The 21,867-nt window shown below is 44.1% G+C and overlaps 1 protein-coding gene across 2 annotated transcripts in view; it reads left to right on the top strand.

Moving 5' to 3' along the window:
- The first annotated feature begins 478 nt into the window (after positions 1–478).
- The window catches only part of AGBL3 (ATP/GTP binding protein like 3), an 83,127-nt gene continuing 61,738 nt past the window's right edge, over positions 479–21,867 (top strand). For both annotated transcript variants that reach the window (XM_030215331.1, XM_030215332.1), the window contains exons 1-6: positions 479–600; positions 1,631–1,727; positions 2,456–2,516; positions 5,106–5,291; positions 15,789–15,887; positions 21,602–21,752. In XM_030215331.1, the coding sequence (XP_030071191.1) occupies positions 1,662–1,727; positions 2,456–2,516; positions 5,106–5,291; positions 15,789–15,887; positions 21,602–21,752 (563 nt within the window). In that variant the 5' untranslated portion in view covers positions 479–600; positions 1,631–1,661. The remainder of the gene's footprint in view (positions 601–1,630; positions 1,728–2,455; positions 2,517–5,105; positions 5,292–15,788; positions 15,888–21,601; positions 21,753–21,867) is intronic.

Below are 21,867 nucleotides of genomic sequence, written 5' to 3' on the forward strand. Positions count from 1 at the left end.
ACAGTTTTCAGTTTCTGAAAAGATGTTAGAAACTGATCCCCATTTTCAGTTTTCAAAATTAATAGCTAGATTTCTGACTGTGAATAATAAAGTTTTGTGTTTCAGTCTCCCAGATTTAGCAGATTTAGGGCTCAGAGGCTACTCCGGCAGGCCTTTCTGTGGTCCTTAGATTGTCGATTTTCTGTGATAGTAACAGGAAAAAAAAAGTAGAAAAACCTGTCTCTTATTCACATAGAAATTCATGGATGAAGAAAGTTCCAAATTTGTGAGCAATGAGTCTAGCTGGACAGCCAACTCTACTTTAAAAGCATTCAGTCCCCCAAAGTGTCTATTTAGACAGACTAGAGAGAGGATTTGCCTTGTTTTCTGCAATGTCCAGGCTGTAATGCTCATTGTTTCCTGGGAGGAAGTAGAACGGTGAAGCTGAACAGTCCACGGGAATCACTGAGTTTGTGGCATGACTCTTTTGCTTAGCAACCAGCGATGTCATAAACACAGCTTGATGACTGCTGCGTGGTCTGGTAGAAGATGTGAATTAGCAAGCTGCTGCTTTCATGGGGAAGGGGTTAAGGATAATGGCCATTGAAGAAACTCTGCTGTGTAAGTGCTTTGTCTTTCCCCCACACCCCACCAGCAGATTGTACAGTAGGAGCAGTTGGGGGCTGTTTTGAATTTGCCCAGGCAGTGGCATGCTACTTGCCTGTAGAATGGCATTTGCACTGCAGGTCACTGACTGCGGTGCAGGGACGTAGTATGTTTTGTATGAGAGAGAGAGAGAGAAAAGGCATTAGTGAAATCCAGGGCAACACCAGGGCTGCTGTATGGTCTGTACAATATATAGATATGCACAGGGCTTTTTTTGAGGGGGTACTTGGGGGAACTGAGTACCGGCACCTTTTCCATTGTCTGTTAAAATTGACCCACGGACCCAAAGTTTTAATGAAAGAGCTGAGGGTCTACAATTCTGCCTTGTCATAGATTCTGTGACTGGTTGCAGGGGACCTGGCTATTGTGGGGTGGGTCCCTCAGTGAGCACCCCACCCTTGAAGAGTGGCCTAGCATTTGAGTACCGGCACCTTTTTTGGTAGAATAAACGCACTGGATATGCAACTATAGAATTAACCCCTATTTGCATTCCTATGAGTGGGGAGGGGGGGGGGTTGGCTTAGGTATGGTTGTAGTGTTATAAAATCTTGCCAGGTTGTGGCCAAAATTACACCACAAATATTGCCTGGAGTTATTGGTCCAGCTGACCCTCCTTTTGCTCATATGGGGAGGAGGGGCTCCATCCGGGCCAGGGTTCTGGGGGGGGGGGGGGATGAGGGGTCACAGCTGCCTATTTTATTCAGCTATGGCTTTCCTAGTTCTCAGCCGACTGCTTTCACCACGAGCTCTACTCCTCCAAAACGTTGATGGAATTCAAAAAGAAATGGGGTACAGCTAGAGGATCCCTAAACAGAAAGAACGTAAAAAGTAATCGTGAAGCTCTCCAGCTCAGACCAGCAACAAAATGACTTTTTTGCATTTCTAAGAAGGCGTGGGCAGAAGGGTCCGTAATCTGTGCAGAGCAGGGCAGACTGGTCTTTATCTACCACCACTGACTATGTTACTGTGCATCTTCTTTTTCCAGTTCAGAGAACAGAATCACAGTCGTGAAGATTATGTCTGTAGACTCTGAAAAGGAAGACCAGCAATCAACCCAAATGAGCAGTGATGAGTCAGATTCGGTAGGTTTCCATTCAACATGGTTTTACTTGGTTTTGTGTGGCCTAATCCACCTATCCAGCTTCATAAATAGTCTTCAGAGGGAGCTTAGGAGCTTTTCAAGGACATTCAGCTGAAGAGTGACCTTGTATTCTCTTGTAGGGAAGATAGACTGCTAATATACTTCTTTGAGTGGAGCAGTTTGACACACTGATGTTAAAACCAATTTACCACAATTATGTATTATAGGAAACAGGCATAGGAAAGCGTAGACTGAGATTTCTAAGTGGTTTGGATATTGAGCCTGAGGCCACTTTTCACAGCCAATGTTTTATGTGGTGAGGCCTTTATCTCTTCATATTTGTATAAAACCCTGAGGAATGTTCAGTTGGATTGTTCAATGGGCTGAATGTATCTATTATTTTGTCATTTAACAATGCCTTGCTTGGAGAAAAGGCAGCTGAGGGGAGATATGATAGAGGTCTATAAAATAATGAGTGGAGTTGAACGGGTAGATGTGAACGCGTGGGTTGCCCTTTGTTTTCGCAAAATTAGCAGCGAAAACTGAGGCAACCAACGAAATCCGAGACAAAAGTTTCACTGAAAAAAATCAACGAAAACCAAAACTGACGATAACCGAAGTCAACGAAAACCAAGGTTTCACTGTGTTAATCTAGCTCCGGATGCTGCTTTAAGAGGAAAGGAAGGTGCATTTGCCATGATGAATAACCCATTTGTTTTTTTAATTTAGGGTACAGGCTTCTACATCCCATATGTGCCCACATCCTGCCGGCGTTCTCCATTTTACACAGGTCAGAACACGTCTTGTGACGGGTGCCATCTTACTGCCGTTGGACCCACATTCATGGGATTCTCTCAGGAGCAGATATCAGTTGACAGAATGAATGCTGCTTAATGATATCCACTCCTGAATGATTCCTCCCAAGTTTCTTAAACTATTTTAACAGACAAGTGAGTAAAAATGAAAATTTTGAATTGATCAGATAGGAGCTGAGAGTCATAGAGCAGACACTAATAGACTGAATGTTTCTTTCCTTAAAAAAAAAAATCCTTTAAAGAGTCTTGTTTTCTGGTGCCTGACCTTAAGAACTGGAAGTTTGTGAATGTATTAGAAGTGTGCACTAGGACAGAGGACAATCCATAGGGATGGTGGTAACAATACGATGGGAAAGGCGTGAGGTCTACAAAATCCTGAGTGGTGTAGAACGAGTAGAACTAAATCGATTTTTTACTCATTCCAAAAGTACAAAGACTAGGGGACATTCGAGGAAGTTACATGGAAATAACTTTTAAAACAAATAGGAGGAAATATTTTTTTCACTCAGTGAATAGTTAAGCTCTGGAACTCTTTGCCGGAGAAGGTGGTAACAGCAGTTAGCGTATCTGGGTTTAAAAAAGGTTTGGACAGATTCCTGGAGGAAAAGTCCATAGTCTGCTATTGAGACAGACATGGGAAGCAACTGCTTGCCCTGGGATTTGTAGTATGGAGTGTTGCCACGATTTGGGATTCTGCCAGGTACTTGTGACCTGGCTTAGCCACTGTTTGGAAAAGAGGATACTGGGCTAGATGGACCATTGGTCTGACCCAGTATGTCTACTCTTATGTAACTTATTGGGGCTGGGGACCAGACCATGACCCCATGCACACCTCTACCTTGAACCCTCGCCACCAGCGCATCATCAGAATGTTCAACTTCAAGGGTAAATGATACAGGGGAGAGGGGTCTAGGTGTTAGTTTAAGATCGGAAAGTTGTTATCTTTATTTACCTAGATCAGTAGACAAGCAGAGAAGGGAGACGACAAAACTAATTCAGATAAGGGGATGCAGCAGACATCTGGGATATGTCCGTAGGGTAGTGTAGGCAGGGACAACTAGACAGACTGGATGAACTGGTTGGTCCTAAACATCCAACATCTACTACGTTACTGGCCACATAAAGCTGCCAGTTCCCTCAGTTAAGTCTTAAGCCCTCTTGGTCTTTATGACCAGCCCTTGAGGGCTGCCAACAGCATTGGAGCTGACTCTGTGGGTGCTGTGGGTGCTTGAGCACCCCCAATATTGAGAAAATTCCTTGTACGTGTCCAGGGAGGGGTTATTTCCATTGGGCTTAGCACCCCCAATAATTTTGAAAAATTGGCTCCTATGGCCAACGGGTCAGGTTTTAAGGATATCCCTGATGAATATCCGTGACAGAAGATTTCATACAGCGGAGGTAGTATTTATTTATTGTTTGCATTTGTATCCCACATTTTCCCACCTCTTTGTGGGCTCAGTGTAGCTTACAATAAGATATGAATAATGAAAATACATTTGTTACAACTTGGTTATGGGTTACATTGTACAAGTTATACAGCGGAGGTAGTAGGCATTGGAATCTCTCTGGTTCATATTCATTAGAGGGTATCCTGAAAATCTGACCCTTTCGGCGGTCCTTGAGAATTGGGCATGAAGACTGAGGTCTTAAGTCATGTGACAGGTCAGCTGACAGGTCTGCAGTTGCGCTGTGAAAAGGCTCAGCTATAAGCACACAGGACAGGGGCTTTAGGCCTCCGTTAGAACATCAATTCCCATCCCATAATATGCACTAAATGCAGCACAGGCTTCGGTTAAGGGACTCATAAGTGGGGCAAATTCATACCTACAGAATGATTAATCTAAATGCTTTCACAAGGCAAAATTTAAAACCAGGCACATTTTCTCAGACATTGATGAATTGGGCTGTATAATAACAGGACAGAAAGAACAACCGAGCAATTCGGAACAATCCAAAGTGGTAAATGTTTTCTCATTTATTATACATCAGTATATTACATATAAAGCTCTCTTCTCCAAAGCACGTGACAAAGCAGCTTTCGAAATTCATCACATTATAAATGTGCATATACACAGACCCCAAAAGAAAGGAGGTGTGGATTGATGGATCCATGTGTCATACTTTCGGTTTGTATCTGAATGATTAATGGCCTTCATGGTTTCCATGTGTTGTTCATTTAACAATACCTTTAAGTTGAGAGTGATTTATTGGTTTGCATGACTGGTACATTTTAATAGTGACACCTATAACATTATAGCCAGATGAACTATCATTTTAGCCATAGAGAATATAACAAGATAAGTTCCCAAACAAAGGAGAATGATTTGGAAGTTGTGGGGTAATAGTCGAAGCATATGGCACTTAAGACCATATTACACGTTCTTGACAATGTGCAAGTGCATCATTGTCTTCATTATGAAACGAAACATTGTGATTTTATTGTGTCTACGGTAGAAACAAGTAACTGTGATCTTTTTATGGTCACAGGATGTGGAAAGGGTGGCTGGATTAACAGTCTGTCATTTTATTACTGTCCTCTCCCCCCCCCCCCCCCTTCTCCACAGTCAATTCCAGCCACAATGGCCGCTCCCAACGCACAACGCAAATCGTGTTGGAATATCACTTGGGGAAACAGATTCCTCGACTTCGGGAACCACGAGATCTCTACGGCGTATCTTCAGCCAGTTCATTGCCGCAGCCACGCTGGCCATACGAGTGTGAGGTGATCAAGGAAAAGGTGTGGCACATCGGTGAGTCAGCACAGCCTGAGCATAGAATGAAGAGGACTCACCAGCTCTGTGAAACCAGTTACTAGTTAGTCCAAAGCAACGTAACTAGTTGAGCAAGGTTATTACTATAGTTGCTTTAAAACTGTTGGAAAATTAGGTCCTTAGTGATACTTTATCCTGTTACCTACAAACGAAAAGCACTCGGGGAAGAATGAAAAGTGTCTAATTAGGTTGCTCAGGAGGTTCTCAAGAGGAAGCAAAGCAGGCACGTAAGTGGTTAATGGCATCTCAGTCTAGGTGCCCCAATTTTGTGTAATGGTCTCAAGATTCCATTATAGAATACTAGCAAAAGTTGGCGTTGACATGCTCATGCTTAGGTGTTGCCCTCTTTTGCCATGTTGACACACTAAGGGGTCCTTTTACTAAGCTGTGCTAATGGGTTTAGGGTGCACTAATGATTAGCATGAATTAAATGATAAGATGCCCATTATATTCCTATGATCATCTTATTATTTAGCTCATGTTAAATCTGTTAGCGCACCTTAGTATAAAGACCCCTAAGTGAGGTGCATAATTTATAGTATTCTATAAAGTACGTGCATAACTGGGAGACAAGCCCATGGACCATTAATGCTCCAACCATGTGTACATTCCCCCCCCCCCTCCCCCATGTAGTTAGGCAACTATCCAGCTCAATTTTGAAAGAGAAGGGTGCCCATCTTCCGACAAAAACCCGAAGACGGGCGTCCTTCTCTCAGGGCCGGCCAAATCAGCATAATCGAAAGCCGATTTTGGCCACCCTCAACTGCTTTCCGTCGCGAGGCAGCGTGTCACCAGTGTACCAAAGGTGGGACGGGGGCGTGGTTAAGAGATGGCCGTCCTCGACCGATAATGAAAAAAAGAAGGGTGTCCCTGATGAGCATTTGGTCGACTTTACTTGGTCCCTTTTGTTACATGACCAAGCCTCGTAAAGGTACCTGAACTGACCAGATGACCACTGGAGGGAATCGGGGACGACCTCCCCTTACTCCCCCAGTGGTCACCAACCCCCTCCCACCCAAAAAAACAATTTAAAAAACATTTTTTGCCAGCCTCTATGCCAGCCTCAAATGTCATACCCAGCTCCATGACAGCAGTATGCAGGTCCTTGGAGCAGTTTTTAGTGGGTGCAGTGCACGTCAGACAGGCGGACCCAGGCCCATCCCCCCCCTACCTGTTGCACTTGTGGTGGTAAATGTGAGCCCTCCAAAACCCACCATGTGTACCCACATGTAGGTGCCCCCCTTCATCCCTAAGGGCTATGATAGTGGTGTAGAGTTGTGGGTAGTGGGTTGGGGGGGGGGTTGGGGGGCTCAGCACACAAGGTAAGGGAGCTATGCAGCTGGGAGCAATTTGTGATGTCCACTGCAGTGCCCCCTAGGGTGCCCGGTTGGTGTCCTGGCATGTGATGGGGACCAGTGCCCTACGAATGCTGGCTCCTCCCAAGACCAAAAGCCTTGAATTTGGTCGTTTTTGAGATGGGCATCCTCGGTTTGCATTATAGGCGAAAACCAAGGCCGCCCATTTCTAAGGTCAGCGATCTCAACATTTAGGTTGACCTAAATGTTGAGATTTGGCCGGCCCCGACCGTATTATCAAAACTACTACTACTACTACTACATAACATTTCTAAAGCGCTACTAGGGTTACGCAGCGCTGTACAATTTAACATAAAAGGACAGCCCCTGCTCAAAGAGCTTACAATCTAAGGACAAGTGAATAGTCAGTTCGATAGGGGCAGTCGAAAGATGGACTTCCATCTTGTTTTGATAATATGGGTTGCCCCGCCCCTTTACGGAGCCGTCCTTAGAGATGGGCGCCCCTGTTCGATTATGCCCCTCCATGGCACTAATATCAATACTGCTTTTGTTAGCCACTATATCCCCAATAAGGGTTCAAGCAGCTTGCAAGTTTGGTACAGAAACATCATAAAAATGACATCAACCAAATATACCCATACATAAAAAAGTAAAAAATAACAATAGTTAAAATACAGCAAGATTCCAAAAATGACATCATAAAATATAAGAAAAAAATAAAAATTAAATGTTCCCAAACAGGATAATTACCATATACAATAACGCCTAGGGCCCATAACTGTCAATTAATAGCAACTTTGATGCACATTAGTGGTATCTACGTCTAGGTGTCGATTCTTAGAATTACCCCACAAATATTATTGTTGGCCAAAGGCAGGGACAGATATTCCACAGTTCCTTCTGGGCATTTTAACCTTTTTCCTAATATCATAAAAATGTCTTAAAGAAAACATATTTGATTATATGTAGACCAATGTACAAGAAACAGTTGGAGTACTTTTACAGCTTCGCGTGCAGAAGAATAACGTGGATGTGGATACGTGATCCGTGGGACATGTGGCTTTTCTGCATTGTGGGCTGGACACTGCATGTGTCACGACACAGAGCTACAGAATAATATGGAGTACAAGCCTTGGTCTCTAGGCTGTTTCCGGAAGTGCATTGGGGGTCACCCGTTTGCACACGTCTCACATCCAGCAGTTTATAGACAGATCACTGATGGGGAGCCATTACCAACTCTCATAATTAAATTATAAAATCTTGAAAAGGCAGTAGAGAAACTTAAGGAACACAGCCCTGAGATTTTACATGTATTTAAAGACAAAAGGATGTCTTAGATCAGAAGGGATTCTTTGAAAAGACAGCACTGTTCTCCCCCCAAGGACTTTTGGCTATGTATATCACAGATTATTTTCTTATACAGAACCAGGAGATCACTGTAACTAATGTGACTGTAGTTTGTCTTCCACTCCTTGGGGTGACAGGCCAGTCACAGTTGAAAGAGACGCTGATTCATGGCTTGCAGAGCCTGAAGCAGAGAAAAGGAGTGACTGATATGTGGGTGACACCTGTTGGCCGAAGACTATTCAGAGATATGGTCAGTATTGGCAGAAGATAGAGACATGTAAACAGCGCAGCTACTGTCCAAAGCCTGTTACATGTAGAAGAGACCGCAGCTCCGGATAACTGCAGTCACCAGTTCTGCGCTTTATCTGACATGCGTAGATATTTAAAGCAAATTATATCAACAACCTGTCTAAAGCCATAAATGACTCCTGCTCAGCCAGAGGTGCTTTTCTCAGCACATTTGGACAGCAGGAACATGTCCGGCAATAAGCCATGACAGGCTGCAGTCTTGTTAAATTACTGCTACCGCAGTGAAGGCTGGCTAGCATCTTATTGTCACATAAACACACAAAGGAAAAAAAATTGCTAGTTTGGGTTTTTTGAAGTGGAAGGGATGTTATCAGATATTTTTAAGCTTAATTAGTAACCTGGTTTGGATCTTCCACTTACTCTGACCTGCTGAAACGTACAATAGAACTGCGGGGAGAAATCTGGGACATGCATTCAGGGCTGCCGTGGACATCTTTTGAAAACCCCCTGGAATATCTCTGAGCATCATCTGCATGAAGATAGCGAGTGCCAGGGTTTAATTGAAACTCGGAGCTGAAACGGCACAGGCAGGAGCCAGGAGAGTAGATGCTTAATTTGAAAATATGAATACTGTCAATTAGGGTGAATCCCATAACTAGACTTCAGAACAGGTTAATTTCGATTCCATTTTTGTAATTATTTCCTAATGTTTCTGATGATTTTGGCCACAGGGTTTCCTGCGGCCCAGTTCTCTACTAGCTGTCTCAGCTGGCAACAGGAGGAGAGATATTCAAGGTGACAGATCCTGTAGTCTGAAGTTGTAATAGAGAATCCTGGCTTGCTCTGTTAGTCCACTTGGATATGTAAAAATATGGTCCAGTAAAAGAGGCAAAATAAATAAATCCTGATCCAGAGAAGCCAGAAGAAAAATGGATACAAAATGGGATCCCGGTATGGCAAGAAAGGAGTTTAATTAGAATTGTAGGGGTTACTGGTGTCTCCACATTCTAAGGATCATTGGATCTAAATAAACTACTTTTTTCCCATACCAGGATTATATCCTGCGTTTTATATCCTGGCTTCTCCGGACATGTTGTGGGTGATTTCTACTGTGTCCTCACAGCATGTAATGATGTTGTTTACAGGTACAGGAGAGCTAAGTCCGAATGCAGCATGGCATATAAGACAGACTCCCTTCTTGACTTGCCCAACTTTATTGAACAAGTGACAGGGACTAGAAAATATTCAATCGAGAAAAAAAACAATCTTAGGGATCTCTCAGTTGTCATGGTAACATAGAGGGGCATAATCAAAAGGGGCACCCAAGTTTTCCTGACGACATCCTCACAGGACGTCCTGGCGAAGGGGCGGGGAAACCCGTATTATCGAAACAAGATGGGCGTCCATCTTTCATTTCGATAATACGGTCGGGGACGCCCAAATCGCGAAATTTAGGTTGACCTTAGAGATGGTCGTCCTTAGAGATGGTCGTCCCCGATTTTCGGCGATAATGGAAACCGAGGACGCCCATCTCAGAAACGACCAAATCCAAGCCATTTGGTCGTGGGAGGAGCCAGCATTCGTAGTGCACTGGTCCCCCTGACATGCCAAGACACCAACCGGGCATCCTAGGGGGCACTGCAGTAGACTTCAGAAATTGCTCCCAGGTGCATAGCTCCCTTACTTTGTGTGCTGAGCCCCCCAAACCCCCCCCAAACCCACTCCCCACAATTGTACACCACTACCATAGCCTTAAGAGTGAAGGGGGGCACCTAGATGTGGGTACAGCGGGTTTATGGTGGGTTTTGAAAGGCTCACATTTACCACCACAAGTGTAAGGTAGGGGGGGGAATGGGCCTGGGTCCGCCTACCTGAAGTGTACTGCACCCACTAAAACTGCTCCAGGGACCTCCATACTGCGGTCATGGAGCTGGGTATGATATTTGAGGCTGGCAAAAATATTTAAAAAAAGTTTGAGGGTGGGAGGGGGTTAGTGACCACTGGGGGAGTAAGGGGAGGTCATCCCCAATTCCCTCCAGTGGTCATCTGGTCATTTAGGGCACATTTTTCTGGCTTGGTCATAAGAAAAAAAAGGACCAGGTAAAGTAGCCCAAGTGTTCATCAGGAACGCCCTTCTTTTTTCCATTATCAGTCGAGGACGCCCATGTGTTAGGCACGCCCCATCCCACCTTCGCTACACCTCTGACATGCCCCTGTTAACTTTGGTCGTCCCCACGACAGCAGTTGGGGACACCCAAAACTGGCTTTCGATTATGCCGATTTGGGCGACCCTGTGAGAAGGACGCCCATCTTGCAATTTGTGTCGAAAGATAGGCGTCCTTCTCATTCGAAAATAAGCCTGATAGTGTCACACTACGATGCCTCTCAGGTGTAATTAGTAACTTGTAAGTCCAGGTCCATGACTCCTTTGCGGGTTTTCTATATAACTTTGTTTTTAATTATTTGAAATCATAATAGTTAACAAACACAAAACTCTATTGTCGCAAGGTCTTTCTTCTCCTGGTTCACATCATATAACAGCTAAGTTCATGTAGGGTGCATGCTTAAGGCTTTTGCTTATAAGGGTGGCCAAATAAAGCCCCCCCCCCCTTTTTTTTTCACCGGCTGCCCCACCGACCACACCAGAGTCCTTATAGCTCCAATCTCTCACAAAGTTCAATACTATCTTTTAAAGAAAGTAAGTTCATGTATTACAATTACTTCCAGCAAACTCAAGCCTTTTGTACCCTCTCCTCAGTTAACATTTTGAGGCACAGGGGACCCCCTCCATTAAACATACCTACAACCTAACATCTGGTATCCACCCACATGGGTCAGGCTTGAATGCAGTATCAAGTTCCCAATATTCTTCAAAAGGAAACAAGTTTAAATGCTTGCAGTAATTCTCAAGGTTAGGTTCCAGCGTCCATACCTTTAAAGCTTTCTCTCTAGGGATCCTTCCTCCACCTTCAGATGAAATATGCAAGCAAGTTTGCTATCAGGCTCTTAGGTTTCCCTCCTTTCACCTCTGCCAGGGCAGAAATGTCCATGGGCTCTGGATCAGGTGTTCCTCCTTCCCCTTGAACCACTGAAATCTTTTCTATGTGCAACCACTCCATTGGTTCCTCCCCTGTTCCCTTCTCCTTCAAGCTGATAATCCTTGATTAGCCTGCCTAAAAGGGTCATGAGAGCCACCCTCAGGAACTTGGGAAGTGTAGTCAATATTATCCTTCTTGGAAAGGTCCCGTGATCTGCCCCAGGGATCTTGGGACTTGTAGTGAGGGCTAACCTCTCTAAAGAATTCACGTGACCTACCCCGGGGAAACTGGGAGTTGTAGTCCCTCAAGTCTTCTGGGAAATGTCTGGCTCTACCTTGGGGAAACTGGGAGTTGTAGTCCTTCAAGTCTTCTGGGAAATGTCTGCTTCTACCTCGGGGAGACTGGGAGTTGTAGTCCCTCAAGTCCTCTTGGAGATGTCTGGCTTTTGGTCACCTTTTCCCAAAGAGCTCTCCCCCTCCCCCAGGTCTACCTTGTTCATCACAATAGTAAATGACAGCAGATAAAGACCTAGGGGTCCTTTTACTAAGACGCGCTAAAAAGTAGCCGGCACTGCGAACAGCGCATGGGTTTCCTGTGCACTCTGGCCACTCTGTAGCACAGCTCTAAAATAGCCTTCTTTTGGCTATTTTGTAATGGCCATATGCTAATTCCCCATTAGCACATAGCCATTACCGCCGGGAGCCCTTACCGCCATGCACCACTAGTTGGGTAGTGCGTGGTAATGTGCCCATGCTACCTGATTAGCCCAGGCATGCCTACTCTCCCCCTAGACATGACCCCCCCCCCCCCCCCCGCACTGAAAAATAAATGGAAAACTACAGTGGAATGCATCAATGCGTATTGCGGTAGTACTTTTTCTAGCATGCGGTAGGCTAATCACAATAAAAGCCCCCCCCCCCCCCCCAAGTGATTAAAATCCCACAAAGAATCAGGTCACAATTATACAACAAATCCTAACACACTACTCCTGTGATATAACACAGCAAAACTGTTTTTGTGAAGAGGAGAGACCATGCTACAGTCGTGTTTTGGGCTGTTCATAAAGGCTAGAGTTTATTTTTAATAGCTTGGGCTCTCTAATACATGCTCATTTCAAGCCTGTATCTGTGGTAAATGATAGCTTGATCCGCGGCACAACACAAACCGAAGTCCAAATTTGTGCCACTAAAGCTTGCATCCCCAAATTGTCATTACACACACCTCAATATAATTTCCATAAGTGCGACAGAGTCCTCTCTCTTGTGAGCTTCAACCACTCCTCATGGTTTTGGGTTTGAGGGACTTGGTTGGAGCTGTTTAAAGCACACAAGTCACCTTCGACTCCTCCCTCTCCTTCTTCGGAGTCACCTTCGACTCCTCCCTCTCCTTCTTCGGAGTCACCTTCGACTCCTCCCTCTCCTTCTCTGCGCATATCCAACAGACTGCCAAGACCTGTCGCTTCTTCCTCCTCAATATCAGCAAAATTCGCCCTTTCCTCTCTGAGCATACCACCAGAACTCTCGTCCATGCTCTCATTACCTCTCGCCTCGATTACTGCAACTTACTCCTCACCGGCCTCCCACTCGGCCATCTATCCCCCCTTCAATCTGTTCAGAACGCTGCTGCACGTCTTATATTCCGCCAAAACCGATATACTCATATCACCCCTCTCCTTAAATCACTTCATTGGCTTCCGATCAGATATCGCATACAATTCAAGCTCCTCCTCCTTACCTACAAATGCACTCAGTCTGCGGCTCCTCACTACCTCTCCACCCTCATCTCCCCCTATGTTCCCGCCCGCAACCTCCGCTCACAGGACAAAGCCCTTCTCTCAGTACCCTTCTCCACTACTGCCAACTCCAGGCTCCGCTCATTCTGCCTTGCCTCACCCTATGCCTGGAATAATCTTCCTTTACCCATACGCCATGCCCCCTTCCTACCCATTTTCAAATCTCTGCTTAAAACTCACCTCTTCAATGCTGCCTTCGGCGCCTAACCGCTCGAGAAAAATATAAAATACCCCAATCTATCCACCCTATCAGATTAACTGTTCACTCGTCCTCTAGATTGTTCACTTGTCTTTAGATTGTTCTCTTGTCTTTTAGATTGTAAGCTCTTTGAGCAGGGACTGTCCTTCTGTGTTTGAATTGTACAGCGCTGCGTAACCCTAGTAGCGCTTTAGAAATGGTTGTTGTTGTTGTTGTTGTAAGTTTCAGATTAAAGTTTTTCTGCCACCTACGTAGACCTTTGTGTATCTGAGAGCACCATTGATTACAAATGAACTCCGGCCTATATGAACAGACCAAAACATGACTGTAGGATGGCTTGAATGTAATTTATCATGGTCTTTCCTCTTCACAAAAAAGGCCATTTTTGTTGTGTTATATCAAAAAGCAGGTAAAGACCAGCATGGCCCACCCAGTCTGCCCAATTAGGTGATTAGGGGTTGTTAGTGTGCCCCCGCTAATGCTTCTTTTGAAGCATGAAGCTCATTTATACTTTGTTTTGAGTGGAAATGTTAATACTTTGGATTCCATTCTCTTGGAATGTAGGGATCTTCTGTGTTTATCCCCGTTTTGTCCCCGCAAACTCCACCAGGAGGACTTTCCAAACAGCCAGCATCCTTCCATACTTCCTAATGTTGCCTTTACATTTTCCTCCTTTCAGCTTTATTTCATTTGTCATCCGGTTTTCCAGTTTTCCCATCTTTGAAAAAGATTTATTTATTCAGTAATAAAGCAGTTGAGGGTGGCCAAAATCGGCTTTCGATTATGCCGATTTGGCCAACCCTGAGAGAAGGACGCCCCTCTCCCAATTTGTGTCGGAAGATGGGCGCCCTTCTCTTTCGAAAATGAGCTGGTTAGGCAGTTAAGTGCCGATTATCGCACTTAACCACACAAGAAATAGCCGGTGCCTGGACATAACCCAGCATTGAATATCAGGGCATAAAACCACCACCGACACTGCCGTTGACTGAATATTCCTGTGTTGCTAACAGCATTCTCAGCAGAAGAGTGTCACACTCATTTCAAGGTTCTCACACTCTCTAAACCCCTTCCTACGCTCCTTAAAACATCGGTGTCAGTGCTCTGATCCTGATCATTGCTTTCATAAGGTACATCTAAGATGAAGAAAAGCCCAATGGCCCCTCCAGTAGGAAGAAACATGTCCATTCCTCCCCCTCCCCTTTTCCCTGTACCTACCTGTGCTCTGAAACCTATGAGCATACTTGTAGCTACTGAGCAGAGGGCACTTTTCAGTCCATAAATAGTTAATTAGTCTGTTACCTGAGCCTTCCCTTTCAGGTACGTGGTCGGGTTCCTGTGATATTTGTTGGCACAGTTTGCATCATGGTATCATTCCGGGTTCTGTGCCACTTTGTTCTCTTTGGCATGTTCTCCGTACTTTTCAGGTTAAGTGGTTGCTAGAAGGACTAGAACCAGGAATGCTGAGACTATTTCTTCCAGTAATTTATCTTCCAGTAGGAGTGGCTGTAGGTCTTTATGAGACACTGAGGCATATTTTCAAAGCACTTTGGGAGGCTAAGTTCCATAGGTTTCCACTGTGGAACTTCAGTCCTTGACTGGAGGAGAAAGAAAAGAGGGTCAAGAGAGAGTTAAGGAGAGCAGGATGAGGGGGTGGGTGGAATCAACCTGTGGGAAAAGCTTGAGAGGAGGTGAGTTTTAAGAGCAGCCTTGAATTTTTCTGTGCGTTTGGACATGTGAGCTCCCTCCTGTCTATCTGTGAAAACCAGAGGCCTGGGAAGATCAACCAAACTTATCTGTGCTTGTGTGAGAGACAAGCCAAGAGAGGCGGGGCCATGTGAGCAACCTGGGATCAGGCCAGTGTGGCGGCCACCACCACTACACCAGTACACATTCCGCAATCTGAATTAAAGGTTTAGGACTAGATTCTACATAAGACGCCTGAAAAATGGGCCCTGAAAATATTTTTGCCCAGACGTATTCTATAAACCGCACCTAGATTTAGGTGTGGTATATAGAATACGCCTAGGGCTACTCCTGCGCCTAACTCTAGGCGTGTCCATTTACATCAAGTAAAACCTGTGTGCATAGATTCAAATTAATGCCAATTAATGTGAATAATTGCATGTTAAGTGGAAATTATCAACACTGATTGGCTTGTTGAGTAATTAGATCGTGCACGCAAATCCAGAATATTACCAGATTTGCATGCACAATTTTGATCGTGCTATATAGAATCCGGGGATTAATGACTATTATAATGACCAATGAGTGAGTTTATAATTCAACTTAGGGGGAGGGGCTTTTTAAATGACTAACAAAGTGAGGTTCATAAGAGGTTTTGCCAAGTTCCTGGAGAAAAGTCCTAAAATGTATTAGCCAGGTGGACTTGGGAAAGCAGTAGCTTATTTCTTGAAATAAGCTATGAGAAATATGTTCTACTTTTGGGGATCTACAAGAGACAAGATGCTGGGCTCGACAGACTTTGGTCTGACTCGGCATGGCTCATCTTATGTTCTTCTGATGTTCTTTCCACAGAATGGCATCCCCCTGTCCCCGAGTCATTGTACAAATCAACAGGCCTGGAACAGGAAGCAGTCCATTCGGAGGGTAGAGTTGTATATGAAATGAATGAAGGTAAGGATGCTGTCTGTAAAGGTGGAGAAATTTAGCATATGAACAATGAGGCTGAACATGTGGCTTAAGGGACATTGGCCAGTGTTCCATTTATTGGCCCTGGGAGGGTAGGAATGCGCCATAGAGATGATGTGAATGGGCTACGGGAAATATGAGAAAGGCAAGATGAACGTCACATAGGGATGACCTCTACACCTGTAACCCAGGTTTGTCAATAACAGGCCTAGATCAGGGGCCATGAACTGTGGTTCCCTCCAGAACTCATACATGTGCACCGTGAGTCTAGTCACTAAGCGTTGCTGTTAAGCTATCAAGTGATTCATTGGTCAATCCTAACACATACTTTTTTTAACTGTACTTTGGGACTTCCAACTCAATTGAAATACAATAATGATCTATTTTTTTTTTATTAAATTTACAGCCTACATTATCTAAAATAAAAAATCAAAGCAGGTTAAAAATACATATATGGTCAATAAAAAACATCATGCAATCAAAAATAACTGAAAAATAATATAACAAAAGACAAAGCTCTCTTAAGTTAACATCATAAAGACCACGCAGGACCACCTCAACTTCCGGAAATCACTAAAGACCGATCTGTTCGAGAAGGCATACCCTACTGATCCAACTTAAGTGCCTGAACACACAATGAAACCAAAACTTGCAATGAACATTATATACCGGTAACTCATCTTCTCTTGATTCTCTAATGTGTCTGTAACACATATACAGTGGGGGAAATAAGTATTTGATCCCTTGCTGATTTTGTAAGTTTGCCCACTGACAAAGACATGAGCAGCCCATAATTGAAGGGTAGGTTATTGGTAACAGTGAGAGATAGCACATCACAAATTAAATCCGGAAAATCACATTGTGGAAAGTATATGAATTTATTTGCATTCTGCAGAGGGAAATAAGTATTTGATCCCTCTGGCAAACAAGACCTAATACTTGGTGGCAAAACCCTTGTTGGCAAGCACAGCGGTCAGACGTCTTCTGTAGTTGATGATGAGGTTTGCACACATGTCAGGAGGAATTTTGGTCCACTCCTCTTTGCAGATCATCTCTAAATCATTAAGAGTTCTGGGCTGTCGCTTGGCAACTCGCAGCTTCAGCTCCCTCCATAAGTTTTCAATGGGATTAAGGTCTGGTGACTGGCTAGGCCACTCCATGACCCTAATGTGCTTCTTCCTGAGCCACTCCTTTGTTGCCTTGGCTGTATGTTTTGGGTCATTGTCATGCTGGAAGACCCAGCCACGACCCATTTTTAAGGCCCTGGCGGAGGGAAGGAGGTTGTCACTCAGAATTGTACGGTACATGGCCCCATCCATTCTCCCATTGATGCGGTGAAGTAGTCCTGTGCCCTTAGCAGAGAAACACCCCCAAAACATAACATTTCCACCTCCATGCTTGACAGTGGGGACGGTGTTCTTTGGGTCATAGGCAGCATTTCTCTTCCTCCAAACACGGCGAGTTGAGTTCATGCCAAAGAGCTCAATTTTTGTCTCATCTGACCACAGCACCTTCTCCCAATCACTCTCGGCATCATCCAGGTGTTCACTGGCAAACTTCAGACGGGCCGTCACATGTGCCTTCCGGAGCAGGGGGACCTTGCGGGCACTGCAGGATTGCAATCCGTTATGTCGTAATGTGTTACCAATGGTTTTCGTGGTGACAGTGGTCCCAGCTGCCTTGAGATCATTGACAAGTTCCCCCCTTGTAGTTGTAGGCTGATTTCTAACCTTCCTCATGATCAAGGATACCCCACGAGGTGAGATTTTGCGTGGAGCCCCAGATCTTTGTCGATTGACAGTCATTTTGTACTTCTTCCATTTTCTTACTATGGCACCAACAGTTGTCTCCTTCTCGCCCAGCGTCTTACTGATGGTTTTGTAGCCCATTCCAGCCTTGTGCAGGTGTATGATCTTGTCCCTGACATCCTTAGACAGCTCCTTGCTCTTGGCCATTTTGTAGAGGTTAGAGTCTGACTGATTCACTGAGTCTGTGGACAGGTGTCTTTCATACAGGTGACCATTGCCGACAGCTGTCTGTCATGCAGGTAACGAGTTGATTTGGAGCATCTACCTGGTCTGTAGGGGCCAGATCTCTTACTGGTTGGTGGGGGATCAAATACTTATTTCCCTCTGCAGAATGCAAATAAATTCATATACTTTCCACAATGTGATTTTCCAGATTTAATTTGTGATGTGCTATCTCTCACTGTTACCAATAACCTACCCTTCAATTATGGGCTGCTCATGTCTTTGTCAGTGGGCAAACTTACAAAATCAGCAAGGGATCAAATACTTATTTCCCCCACTGTATCTCATTCTCTATAACATCACTCTGTATTTGTTTCATCACCGGAGGTGGTTATCGCCTCACGGTACTATGTAAGCCACATTGAGCCTACAAATAGGTGGGAAAATGTGGGATACAAATGCAACAAATAAATCAATCAAATCAATATTAAAATAGAAACATTCTCAGCCCAGCACATCACAGTGATATATTAGTAACACTACTTGAAAGAATTTGCTCATGTCCTCTTTATTGTCCTACAAGTAACACAGAGACACATGATCTAGGATGCCCTGAGCTTTCATTTACAACCGCCCTGGGTTTTTTTCTCTGTTTGTATAGCCCTACCTATATTAGCCAGTGCAATGACAGCCATAGAATACACTCATAAGCCACAGCTCTGTCATTAAAATGTTTTTTGTTCTTTTTCTACTCAACAACATATTAGAAATTATACATACAAGGTCGCAAATGTCTATCTGTCTACGTGTCTGAGACAAAACTTTAATAGAATGGGACCAAATTTAACCTAAGGGAAAAGATACATTGGGGCTAATATTGAGACTGTAGGCGGGAACCTGGTTAACTCCCGCAGTCAGTGGCGAACTCGGAAACTCAATGCCGGCACCACATTTGGCCGAAAGATCCAATGATAATTGAATTCCAGCTTTATGCTGGTCTAAATTGACCTAAATGTAGTCAATCTACGTAGTGCTGTTTCTGTACTGTGTGCTTTGCGGGAACCGGATGAATTAGGGTCAATACGTTAGTTTTTAATAGAAAATCATTTATTTGGTGCAATAGTAAATGGTCTGCAACGTTTGATACTATTGGTAAGTAGAAGGACCCAGTGAGACATCCTTCAGCCTTGGACAATTAACTGCAGTTTTCCAAGATGGTGAGACTTCGGCATTTTGAAGACTAGTTAAAAGCATTTGAGATAAGAAAGGTAGGAGTATAGATTCAAACGACCGAAGACATTTGAAAGGATCGTGTGGACCTAATGTTAATCATACGAGCTGTAGCCTCCTGTTTCATTGGGTAATGTAAAAAGTAGACAAATGACTGCTTAATACCAGAGTGTCCACAGAATGAATCTGAGCAAAGTCAAGAGTAGGATTAAGATTTGAGGACGTTTTAAAAGTCATTCGCAAGGAAGAGGTTGGAGAATTTATTACTAGTTGTTCGTGTGGCTACTGTTATCAGTTCTGGGTGTATCGGAAGGAGGGAGGGGGCGGAGGGAAGAGAAAGTTCTATAATGTAATTATGGATATTGATATGGAAACACTAGGGGTCTATGGTATAGAACCTTCTGAGGAGGTCTGATCGGCTCTATGCCGAATCTGTACTACATTGGTTATTGTGTTACATGAATGTTCCATAATAAGAACCATTTAAACATAAACCCTGAAGGGGTGGGGGGTGGAGTTTGGGGGGGGGAAACAAATGTTAAAACTTTGATGATGAGATTATCACCATGCTTGTACTCAGGTTGTCTCGTTTTCAAATGGATATATACTGAGATTGTTGACTGTTAATTTTGTTATTTCATCAATAAAAATTGTTGAAACATAAAAGTCATTCGCAAGGTATTCGTTTTATCAGAAAAAAATGTGGCTAATGCTTTTGCTGAAATTTTGAGTAGAATCCTGTGTTTGTGATTTAGGAACAGTTAGAGACTTAAGAATAGTATAGAATCTGCCTGAATGGGAAGCATCCTTGATTAATTGAGAATTAAAAGATACCAGTTGTGCATATCTACTATAATAAAACTCACCCTCAACGTTCTGAGGACACTGACGTCAGTGAAGCCAAGCTCTGACTTCCTTCAAAAAGGTTCGAAGGTTCATGGTGGTGAAGCCACCAAAATGGATCTGGGCCCCGCCCTCGAGGGCGGAGCAATGGCAGAACAACGAAGGGGTTGGCAGGGAGGGAGGCAGGGAGGCGGGGGGGAAATCGCTCCGGGCCCCGCCCTCGAGGGCGGAGCAATGGCAGAACAACGAAGGGGTTGGCAGGGAGAGAGGCAGGGAGGCGGGGGGGGGGGGGGGAAAATCGCTCCGGGCCCCGCCCTCGCGTCAAACGTCATGACGTTGGGGGCGGAGCAATGCCAGAACAACGAAAGGGTTGGCCAGGGAGGGGGGTGTTGGCGACGAAAACCTTGCTAGCACCCGTTTCATTTGCTCTGAAACGGGCTTCTTTTACTAGTATATATATATATATATTTGTATTTGATTTGCTTGACTACCCCTTCCCCTCTCCTTCCCTGTCCCCCTCACTGCTCCCTTGCTATGATTGATTGCTTTCCTATATTTTAATGGAGTTCCTGTCCTATTTCTTCTTAGCTTGTACACCTCTCTGCTCTGCCCGTCAGTTAGAGTTGGTATAGAAAGTGTTGTAAATAATTAAATAAATCATATATAGTAACCGGGCAGAAAAGACCAAAATAGCCCATCATGTCTGACCAGCAGTGATTTGTCCCCTTCAGTAGATGGGCATGCAGATTCTCTTGTGGAGCCTAACAGCCTCTTCTCCTCTTCCCCCCCACCCCAATCTCTCACCCAGCTTTTCAGAGTAATACCAATGCCTTTTAGGGTGGAAACTGTGCTCCATGCAGTTACCCAAGTTCTTTCTTTCCTTCCAAAACTTTCTATTCCACTCTAGCTGACTAGGAGAGCACAGTGGTGTAGAGGCTAAAAACAGAGAAAGAAAAGGAACGCCATTAAAATATAGGAAAGCAATATAGACACATCAGAGGGTTTAGAGAAAACATATAAAAACATAGAAAGAACTCAAATAGAACATAGAGGAGAAAATGAAATCCTAAAGAAAAGAAAAGAGGTAATTAAAAAACAGAAGAAGTAGAGATGGGCATAGGAAGGGCAGGCAAAAGATGGTGTCGCGGGTGATTGTCAAGCTAGCTACTCATTCCGAAAGCTTGTTGGAAAAGCCAGGTTTTTAATTCCATTTTAAAACTATTAAAAGCACTGTTGCTGCATAAAGAGAGGGGTAAACTGTTCCAAGCGTGTGTGGAGAGAAAGAAACATGCCCTGCACCGTGTAGATTCTAGGTAAACTAATCTTGGACTAGGTAATACCAACCTACGGTCATTTATTGAATGGAGGAACCTAGTGGAACAGTAAGGCAAGAAAGATAGTCAGAAACACCAGCATGAAAAGCCTTGAAAGTAAGCAATGCAACTTTATAAGTAATCCATTGTTCAACGGGAAGTCAATGATATTTGATGGAATGATACTACTGCTATTTTGGGCTGTAATTAAATCAGGACAGACATTTACTTTTAAAGGGAAAGACAAGTAAATATGTATATGGGATGGGCAGGGAATTAAAGATAAATTCTAGGTATCCTTTTCTTATCGTTTATGGTTGTCCTTTCTTCTGTCTGTCCCCAGGAGACAAGGAGACTTGTTTTACCTTTTCTCGGGCAGGGGGAAATCCCAACTGTCCCAAGCAGATAGCCTGTGAACTTCTGGATGAGATGGACAACACCCTGATCTTTGAGTCACGCTTTGAGAGCGGCAACCTCCAAAAGGTGGTGCAGGTGTAGGTTTTGAACTCATTTCTGTTAGCTACCACAGCATCTCCATTTGTCCAATCAAAGGTATCACAGCCTACAAAGATTGCAATTTTCTCTGTATTGTTAGCTAGAGACCTTGAT

The sequence above is a fragment of the Microcaecilia unicolor genome, chromosome 9 (assembly GCF_901765095.1).
Source record: "Microcaecilia unicolor chromosome 9, aMicUni1.1, whole genome shotgun sequence".
NCBI lineage: Eukaryota > Metazoa > Chordata > Amphibia > Gymnophiona > Siphonopidae > Microcaecilia > Microcaecilia unicolor.